The sequence below is a fragment of the Condylura cristata genome, unplaced genomic scaffold, assembly GCF_000260355.1.
Source record: "Condylura cristata isolate star-nosed mole 26May11 unplaced genomic scaffold, ConCri1.0 scaffold00009, whole genome shotgun sequence".
Classification (NCBI taxonomy): domain Eukaryota; kingdom Metazoa; phylum Chordata; class Mammalia; order Eulipotyphla; family Talpidae; genus Condylura; species Condylura cristata.
This window is the reverse complement of record NW_004567110.1, coordinates 35,700,295-35,711,318: the sequence shown is the minus strand read 5'-3', so window position 1 is coordinate 35,711,318 and position 11,024 is coordinate 35,700,295. Positions and strand designations below refer to the sequence as shown.

Below are 11,024 nucleotides of genomic sequence, written 5' to 3'. Positions count from 1 at the left end.
ACCAGCTGAGACTCATATTGAAGAATATTGAGATTCTCAACTGAGACTCATATTGAAGAATAAGTGTCTAAAGATATATTCATAAAGATGAGCCAAAGTTCTCGACTCCTCTGAAGATGCATAAGAATCCTTCTGCTAGCTTTGTACTGTGCGTACACTGTGAAGTTCTATACCATTTTTTTGCCCTAAAAAGCTTATAATTCAGGGTATAATTCTTTCATTGCTAAAGTCAGGAAAGCCCACTGGCAGAAAAGTGTTCAGCTAGCAAACTAGATGAGCTGGTCATACTGAATAGAACAGATGTTTTTGTACATAGACACAGCTAGGGGGTGGCACATCCGCAGAGAGCAGAAACAGGCTTACTTACCCTATAGTACTGCTATTGGCTTGTTGATACCACGTGACATCAACAAAATTAGTGTCTGTGGGTTAAAGACATTAAAGTAATTGTGTGAAAGGTTTAGGATGCTATAACTACAAGTGTTCTTCACTGAGTAGGATACAAATCAGCACCTCAGTGGGGGGGGTGGGGGGGTGGACAAGTTCTTCCCTTTGCTTTGTCAACTTTCTGGCTAGTCATCAAGTAGCCACCAGGGGGCATGATTGAGTTCATTAACCTTTACCCAAAATAATACTGCTTTGTCAACAATTGTCTAATAAAAGGAAACTTGAGTGTTCCATGATTTGAAGAGACTTAAATCCATCCCGGGGGCTGATCCAATTTCCTATAGGTCTTATTTCACTTAATTTTAGCTTTTTTTTCTATTTTTTTTTTTAATTGAAAAGACTCCCATGAGTGCTTAGTTGTTCTTTTTTTTAAGTTATGGTGCTCACTACAAACCTGCATTTTTATAATCATTTTACATGTATTGAATTCATGTAATTCTACCTAACCCCAAGGAGCACTATTATTTATGGCATTTTCCTCTTATTTTCAGAACTAAGGAAATGAAGTTGTTGCTGTTGTTTTTTAATATTTATTTATGCATACAGAGCTAGAGTAAAAGCCAGAGGTGCAGGCGCAGAGGGCCCTGGAAAGGAAGTTTAAATAAAGGATACCTTAGTACCCATTTCCCAAAGCCCGCAGGTTTTCACTAGTGACTTTGATGAATAGCTCTCAATTTTTTTCTACTTATAAAAACACCTTTTTTTTAAAATAAAAGATTTATTTATTCTTACAGAACTGGGGTACAGGCTAGAGGTGTGGTGGGTAAGAGGATTCACCAGAGACAGAGTGGGGAGCCGAACAGGCAGATCTACTGAGGTCTGAGGTACACTGCTGAAGGGAGCAGTTGGCGGGTCAGGAGAAGTCTGCGGCGCCATGTGGGTCACCTCCCTGGTGGGGGATTGAATGCGTGGGGGATTGAATGCGTGCTGCAGTAATGCGAGCCTCAGAATGTGGTACTTTAACCTGTTGCGCTGCCAGGGAGAGCCCTAAAAAACTTTTTTATGTATACGGGCTTATATGTAAACAACTACAGAAACGCATCCACAATTGGTTTGTCATTTGTTTCAGAATAGTAAGGCCATATTAAATGTATTATATACAAGTTGTCTTTCTAATGTAATCTGTTTAAACTCTTCTGTGTGAATGAATATAGATCTGTTTTATTTCAAGCACATATTATACACCATTGTGTTGAGTATACCATAATTTGATGTAATTGAACCATTTTTTTGTTTATTTCTTCATTATTTCAATTAATGCTGTAGCAAACATCACTGTACATGTCTTTATTTTTTCACGGTAGAATTTCTTTAGCATGAGTTCTCAGAAGTAAAATTGTTTTGTAGATTTAAATTTTGATAAATATCAGAATTGCTCTCTTATACTCCAAACATATATGAAGATCTTGTTTCCCTCATATCCTCTCAGCTGTGGTTTCTTTCCTTTTCAGAAGAAATAAGATTCTCTGAAATCTGTTGTGACTAGTGTTTTGAATATAGATGGCTTGAGAAGTGGGTGATCTTTCTAATATTCTAATTCTCCTCAATGGGTAAAATATGGGAGAAACAAGGACAAGAGAGCTGTGACTGCTAGAAGCAGAGCTTGGGTTAGGTTACCAAGTAAACAATTGTCTCCTTCACTTCATTTATCCAGTGAGTATCAGGGTTAATCTTATAGAATATGGAAAAAATGTGTATTCACAGGATGGAAAGTTTTCAATTTTTAGCAATTAAGGATTCTATACGAAAAGAACAGTGGGAGAGACAAGATGAGAAGGTGCAATGCTTGAGGAATTTTTAATACAAATTTATGGATTAAAACAAGAGTTTAGAGCATTATAAGTATTGTAAGAAAAGAATTTTCTAAAGATTTGAGAGTTTCCAAGGGTTTCAGAAATGCAGAGTGATCAATGTTCTTATTCTAAACTATGCTAAAATAAGGAATGCTGACTTCTGAGTAATTTTTCAGTATTTTATTTCGTAAGAAGGAAAAATGAGTGTGATAGCAAAATTAATTGCTTTCTAAAATTATTTTAATTTTCACTCTATTTATAAAGGGGGAACTTCAAGGAAGTAAGTAATGTTACCAAAAATGTTAGACTTCAAGAGGGAGCAGAGTATTTATGGGATATTCTAAATCTCAACAGCTTATTTAACAAATCAGAGTCACTGACAAGACTGCTTTATGTCAGTACAGAGCCAGAAGAGCTGGATCAAACAAACCTGGAATATAGCAACTGCTTACCACTGTAATTAAGGACAATTTACATTTGAAATTTAGCATATTGGAAAATACTTCCAAAATGACCCTATAACCATATCAGCTTTGGAGCTGGTTAAGGACAGACTAACAACTGCCACTGAGGAATTTCCCTAAGGAATGCAATTATTTATAAAAACTGCACTAAATATATTTCATTCATGCGTACTTTAGTCCTTTCCATGCAAAATTACTTCTGATTATGCACTTTCTGGTCCTGTCCTTGTATTTTCCATAGGAACAGTATGACCTAGCAAATAGAGCACAAAGTTCTGCTGGCTTAAAATGGAATTGTCATTGAGAACACTAAGTGATGTGCCGCAGATGAAACGATGCTGACCCAGCCTCTCAGCTAAGAAGGGAATCTGTAACAATCACATCCTAACTTTAGGATGAGTTTCCTGCGATGAAGCCAGACTTGGTCTCCATGCTTTATGTAATGAATCAGAAGTAAACGCCAGGTTTTTTTGCTATTTAAACACACCCAAAGGGAATTCATGTTATGTCTTGAAGCACCTCCATCCAGTTAACAAAGGGGTTCAGCCCTTTTTTTTTTTTTTTAAGATTTATTGATTTATACATAGAGAACTGGGGTACAGGCCAGAGGTGCAGGGGCAGTGAGAGGATTCACCAGAGACAGAGTGGGGGAGCAGAACAGGCAGACTGACGAAATACACTGCTGAGGGGAGCAGCGGGCAAGACAGGAGAGGTCTGCCATGCCAATGTGGATCAGCTCCGGGCAGGGAATCGAACTTGCAATAAATTGTCTGCAGCTAGCTTGCAGTGCTGCATCCTAACCCATTATGCCAGCATGCAGGTCCCAGACCTTTTTACATATACTATCAATTATTGTCTGTGACAAGTTAACCAGCATTATTTCAAGATTAATGCTTATATTCCTAAGGAGATAACATTAAATGTTTTGAAGTTTTCCTATCTTAAAGAAAACATCATATGAAATAATAACCATACAAGGATAATCATAGGGTTACAAGAAGCAGAACAGGATGGTAGAACAGGTTTTATAAAACAGGTATAAATCAGACCTGAGGGTGAATATCCAAGGTCTATCCAACAGGTAACATTATTTGTGGTCCTGTGGATGTCAGTCTGCCAGATGGCTTATTCCATTCAGCTTCTCTCTACCCACCTGGGTATAACCCTTTATCTTCCAAGAGCAACAGAAACATTTAGAAAGGGCTCAGTTAGCTATAACTAAATGTCAACCTATAGAGATATTCAACTCTCAGGCTTAATGAAAGAATGTAAGTACTACATTTGCTTAACATGAAAGTTTATAATTTTCTGTACCCCTTCCTCCAAAGTCTTCATTTTAAGACTGAGGAACTGAAACTCTTGCTAAACTGGCTTTTAAGTGATAGACCTGGGCTTGAATTAAACATCCTTTTCAAAATATGTGCTCCTTCTACTGTGATAACATATAATTTACAATGCAAATGTTTCATATGTATTATTGTTTTACTTAATTTGCACCGTGATTCAAAATGGTGGTCTGATTGATCGGCTTGGCTAACACTTATCACACTTTGTTCCTGTACTTTAACCACCTGACATTGACTCACTCTTTTTTATTTTTTTAAAGACTCATTTTGTTTGTGAATACAAGAACTGGGATACAGGCCAGAGGTGGGAGGAGTGGTGAGAAGATTCACCAGAGACAGAACAGGGAACAGAACAAGTGTACTGAACTGAAACACTCTGCTGAGGGAGCAGCAGGTGAGACAGGAGAGATCTACCTTGCCATGTGGGTCACCTCCCTGGCTGGGGATCAAATTCATGCTGCAGTGGCTGCTGATAGCTTCATAGTAATGAGACTTAACCCCTTATGCCACTCAGGAGGCCCTTCACTCTTCCTTGCAAAGTATCTTTTTTGCCCCTTAACGTTTTGTAGCAGGCTGAACTATTTTCTCTTCTAAGATATATATTTTCTTTTAAATGATTTTATTCACAGCCCTCATGTCACTCCATTGGTGAATGTCTTCTTTCCCATACACCTTGAATATCAATATGATATGGGGAGGACCACAGAGTGCAAATGATCTGATGGCTGACACCTGGGAGGACTTGTAATCACCCTCCACCTTTCACCTGTGCCCACCATCTTGGTAGCTGTAACCTCAGGAAGGATCAGACACATTTTGTTGTGAATTTGTTTTAGTTTCACTGATTTCTGTTCTTAGAAGATACTTTCTTCTTAGTTTCACTTAGCACTAAGTGAATCACAGTGATTTCTCAGCTATTGCTGATTATACGTAAGTACTTACAATTTTTACCTATTGAACAGTTCCTCTAACTAGTCAAGTTATGGCTCTACATCTAACAACTATTTTATAAGCCTCGAGTTTGACAGTACTATAGAAGAAATTCATTTTAGTAATAATCGTCACTAAATAAGTTTGGGCGCAAAAGGAGTAAGAGTAACTGTAAGACGAAAAGGTCCTAACTGGTTGTTTTTTCCATCGGTATGACCCCGAAGAAGATATTTAACAACCTCTGAACCTCAATTTCCAACATGCCAACATGCCAAAGACCAATAATGGTCTTTATAGCATTGAATTGTGAGATTTGAGTGAGAACATGGAAGCATGCCTGGCACATAGTGAAAACCTCAAAGGGGTTGGCATCAAAAAATACATTATTTTTACAACCTAAAATTTTTGAAATTGCATTATTTACTCCAACATCATGTTAAATGATTTCATTATTTTCACAAGTGTTAGCATCAGAGTTATAGAATAAAATATTTAGAAAAAGCTGAATATGAAGATGTTTTCTCGACCATGAGTTAGAGAAAGATGAATTTGGGCACTCCACATTGAGTCTGCCATTCCTTACTTAGGTGACTAGCTAGCTAAAACAAGAGGGGGTTGAACTAGGTGAATGCCCAGTGTCTTCAATGTCAAAAATTACTCCAACATCAGCAATGTCTTTATTTCTGATTACTCTATGCATGACCCTGTTGGTCTTAAAGATTTGGAAAATCCAGAAAAATAAACTCATCAGAGCACATTTTCCCCCTGCCACACCAAACAGCCAATGGTCATTATACACCTGGTTGACAAGTGTGATGGAGATGACAGAGAAGACAGCAAAGAGACACCTACTCCCCGCCCTTTTTCTTGAACCAAGGCTTGGATTCTTATTTCATTTACTGAACAATACCCTGAAAATTTCTTTGTGACTCATCTTAGATACAAAGTCACTTAAATAATGAGTTGAAATAAAAGAGAATCCAATCTCAATGGCCATTAATAAAATCTTAGCCTTCCTATTACTAAAAATAAAATTACAATAATACAAAACACTTATATACACATATACACATGTGCAGACATTGTAAAGATACAAGCTTGTGCTACATGTGAGCTAAATCCTTGCAGCACAGACAATGGGTACTCATCGACACTGTTATAACAGTCGTCTGCCAACTAGGAATGTTGGCAGCTTATATGCTTTTACAGTACAGGGTGCTGTGGGGAGCAATGAAATGTCTGCAGCCTGCTAAGGATAATTAAGTGCTGGCAATTCCCCTTCCAGGTAATAGCTTTTGAGCTATAAAGGGGCAGTTAAGTAAGCACTCCCATCTTAATATCAATTTCAAGAGATAAAAACGATTTTAAAATTCCATAATGTCTAAATTTGGTACTGCTGTTTGGGAGGTGAAGAAACCTTGCAGTCTTGTGCTTTTTATGAAGGGATAATTGCCTGTTTCAAATCTCCATTAGAATTTTTATCCGGTTAAATTGTGGAAGCTCACAACGAAGGAGACACCCTTTTCAAGCTGCAATTTTTTTTCTTGCACAGGAATCTGGAAACCTCTGCAGACAGACTGCAGTAATACCACTTCTGAGTGTCTAAGTAACTTTTATCTAGTGAAAAATTCTTCATCGAGCCTGAATTCTAGCCGCGATTGAGTCTCAAAGGACTTCAGTTCTTCAACCGACTGTCTCTCCTCTTCTGAACTGCAGTTTCACCCTCTCAGCTGCCTGCTTTCCCTCAGCATTGAAACATGTCCACATGATGTGTCTTCACAAAACAAAACAGGACTGACATTCCCTTGGCTCCTAGACCCCCAAAGAGTTGTCTTTCTCTCCCTTTTATATCAGCGTATCATTGAACTCTTGCTTTGTGAACTTCTCTACTGCCTGCTCATAACTTACTGTGATCAGGCTTATGTCTTCTCCCCTCCCTTTCACAAATTCCCATGGGAGGGTTTGTATTGCACTCCCAGGAAATCCTTCTTTCAAGGTTTTCTTCTTGCCAGTGGCCATTCCTTCTTAGTTCCCTCAAAGTCCTTGCATGTCGCGATCGCGAGAGTTCTGAAGGCAGAACTTCTACAGTCCAGGATGTGATCCCAACCATTCCGAAGTTTTTCTCTTCCACTGGTAAATCAACAATTCCTGTCTCTGTGCAACGGCTGTTTTCAGGACTCAGCTTTCTGAGGCTGAGTTGGCATATTCTCTTGGATATCTCCCAGACATCGTAAATTCATTCTGCCTAACACATCTGCGCCAGCTACAATTTGCTCTTCCTCTAATACTCGCTTCTCAGTAAGTGGTTCCACAATCTAACCTTTAAGTCTTGAACACCCATTAGGTGTGTGTAGTATGAGGATAAAGAGAAAGATGTCGGGGCCCTCCCTGGTGGCACAGTGGGTTAAGGCTCAGCACTATGAAGCTATCTACAGCCACTGCAGTGCAAGTTTCATACCCAGCCAGGGAGGTGACCCACATGGCGCGACAGACCTCTCCTGACCAGCCCAGCTGCTCCCCTCAACAGTGTATTTCAGTCCATCTGCCTGTTCTACTCACTACTCTGTCTCTGGTGAATCCTCTCTTCCTCTCTCTCTCTCTCTCTCTCTCTCTCTCTCACTCGCACACGGGCCCTCCACGGTGGTACAGCGGGTTAAAGCACAGCACTAAGAAGCTAAAGCCACTTCAGCGTGAGTTTGATCCCCGCCCCTGTAGGTGATCCACATGGTGCAGCAGACTTCTCCTGACCCACCCTCAGCAGTGTACTTCATCAATCTGCCTGTTCTGCTCCACACTCTGTCGGGGGTGAAGCTTCTTACCACCCCCACACCTCTGACCTGTACCCCAGTTCTGTATGTATAAATAAATCTTCAAAAGAGAGAGAGAGATGCCAGAAGCAGACTCCCAGAGTCTGACACTCAATTCTCTCATTTATAAGCTCTGTTGTCCTGGGGGAGATTTTTAGCTCTCTTCTTCCACTGTAAAATATAAATAACAATAAGTATTATCACCACAGTGTTGTTAACACAATTAATTAACTTTTATAAAGGACCTCAATATTTAATTGTTTTCATCTTCCCTTTTAGTCCCTATTCAACACACACCATAATACTCCCTTCTACTTAAAGGCACTAAGTATCTCCCATGGTGCTTATAATCCAAATTTCTCCATTACATGTCTGGACTCTGTGTTCAGCTTAGGCCCTACCTCCAGGGCTCCCAGGCAAAAGCATTTCCTTGTGCTCTACTCTCTAGGTCTCTTCATGTCCCTTTCCTTTGCCAGTTTCCCCCAATTTGCAGCCACTACTTAGTCACGCTTGCAAGTGTCAGCAAGCGTGGACATCACTCTTGAGGATAGCTTGCCCCACACTGGTTTAGTGCCCACCACTAAATTCCCACACCACCTTGTGATTTCCTTTATAGCACGTGTATGCTTCATCAGTTTTTGTAATAGATTCTTTGCCCTATTCAGCCATTAAGCCTATTCTCCGTGAAGGGAAGGACAGTATCTCTTTAATTCCCACTCCGATTATTTGGACTATCCTAGATGTTGAATACATCAGTGAACAAGTTTTGCATTCACATATCCTGGGTAGGGCTCATACTGAGGAAAGAAATGGTACAAAATATGAATCTCAGGGGTCTGGGGAGAAAATCTAGAAAGTTTGCTATCTGGTCTCACAGAACGAAAAAATACCGAATATCTTAATCATTAATTTAACATTAAATACTCAATATCTTAATATTAAAATTTATAATTATTTGTAATCATTTTAAAATATTTTAAATTTCAAATGCTTGGTGATGGGCTTCATTGTACTTTAAATGAATTAAATTACAGTAAGATGCTCTAAATCTGTGTTACTATAACATTGATTATAATTTTTCAAATGACGACACCCCATCCAACATTTATCAAATCTTACAGTTGACAATGAAAAGACACTCAAATGTATTTCCTTAGTGAAAAACTATGTACCCAAACTGTGCTTTATTTTTGTTTTATTTCTGCTTCTTACTTCATGTGGTCGCTTTCCTAATGATTGAATCTTCTAAACCAGGTGCAGTTATATGATAGACAATGTGATTCTATTGATGAATGGTGCATTGCAAAAAAAATCTGTGAAAGAAATTCTGGTGAAATGCCACCCATTGGGCCGGTTCACAGAAATGGAAGCAGTCAACATTGCAGAGACACCATCTGACCTCTTCAGTGCTGTTCTGGTTGAAACACCATTAGGTATGAACGCATAAGTAGTGATACTGCTGTCTCTATGTTATCACAGTCATCCCAAACTGTACCTTCAATTCACATTTTTTTCTCCACGAATACTATGCCATACTATGCAGATTCCTAGAAGTGGAAGGGACAATACATAATCATCTACTAGTCTGAGTCTTTCATTTTTCAGTAAGTCAAATGAAGTAACCAGTCCAGGGTCACAAATAAGCCATTTGTAGCCAAGAAAATGCTGGGTCTCATCTCCCAACTTCTTTTTTTTTTTCCTAAAGATTTCTTTATGCATACAGAACTGGATTGTAGGCCAGAGGTGCAAGGGCAGTGAGAGGATTCACCAGAGACAGAGTGGAGAGCAGAATAGACAGATGGACTGAAGTACATTGCTGAGGGGAGCAGCGGGTGAGACAGGCAAGGTCTACTGAGCCATGTGGATCCATCCCAGAGCAGGGATGGAATTTGCACTGAAGTGGCTCTGGTTGGCTTGCAGTGGTGTGCCCTAACCCGTTGTGCCACCAAGGTGGGCCCACACCTCCCAACTTCAAAACCATTGTACTTTGCACTAGACCATAGTAAGAAAATAAATGAATATAATTTTGCAAAAAATTTCTAACTGAACTTTATACAATTAATTTCTTATACTTTTATTTTAGACTTGTGTCTAAATAAGTTTGCATATAAAGATGCATTTAAATTTAGGAAGTTTAGGAATATAAATTTCTTCTGAAATGCTCTTAACTTTTATAAAGGACCAGTGAAATTCACTGCTGAGGGAGCAGTGGGCAGGACAGAAAGAGCTCTGCTGTGCCATGGGGTTCACTTCCCTGGGCGGGTATCAAACTCATGCTGCAGTGGCTGGTGTTAGCTTCATAGTGCTGAGACTTAACCACTTGTGCTACCAGGGAGACCCAATGGAGGTGATTTTAAAAAGTAAGACTTACAGTGAATAGTCCCAAGATATTTTGAAGATTAAATAAATATATCCAGAGTCTAGTATAAGATTTACACATGGTCACTGGTTAGTAAATAATCCCTCCTATCGCCATCACTAGTGTCAGTCTGATTGCTTGTATCTGTGTCCTAGGATTAGAGGTGAGCACAGGGTTATTGGTTGAGGAGACATTTTTGTAGTTTATAATCATATTGTGGCTAATACACATCATTTGACATTTTCTGTTTTCAGCTCCATTCTTTCAAGATTGTATGTCTGAGAATATTCTAGATGAGCTGAACATTGAAATACTAAGAAATAAACTCTACAAGGTAACAAGTTCCCCATATATTGTTTTTTTATTGCACAGTATACCATAGCTAGAGTTCTCCACTTAGAGTTACTTTGTCCACTAGCCAACTTCTGCAACTGTGAAGTTATTCCACCAGTTATATAGCTTTTCTACTCTTGGCTTATCTTCCAGCTAATACATATGTGTCAGCTTTTCTCAACCAGGGAACTCTCGATAAGAAGTAACATATCCCTATCTCTTTGCATGATGCCTGGAATATAAAAAGGTGTCAAGCATGTGTGTGGTGTGTCAGTGGATTGATGAGTTGGATAAACCATATCAATCTATTTTAAAACAATCCACATCCATTGTGAATCTTGTGTTATACAGTGTCAAACTCTATCCTCGATCCTATTACAAAGATCCTGAATTTCACCTGTCACAATTTTAAACACAATTTTAATCCACTGCTAACAATGTGCAGCATACCAAGATGACCAATTTGTGACACTACATCATATGTAGCATTTTGTATAACCAGATGTTTGTTTGGACTATGCTGCCAATTTGAAGTAGCTAATGTA

General features: G+C 39.0%; 1 protein-coding gene across 1 annotated transcript in view; it reads left to right on the top strand.

The window, feature by feature from the left end:
• The window catches only part of ATP6V0D2 (ATPase, H+ transporting, lysosomal 38kDa, V0 subunit d2), a 37,415-nt gene that overhangs the window by 15,391 nt on the left and 11,000 nt on the right, over positions 1–11,024 (top strand). Inside the window, exons 3-4 of the mRNA XM_004679753.2 lie at positions 9,042–9,220; positions 10,401–10,480. Coding sequence (XP_004679810.1) covers positions 9,042–9,220; positions 10,401–10,480 — 259 coding nt within the window. The remainder of the gene's footprint in view (positions 1–9,041; positions 9,221–10,400; positions 10,481–11,024) is intronic.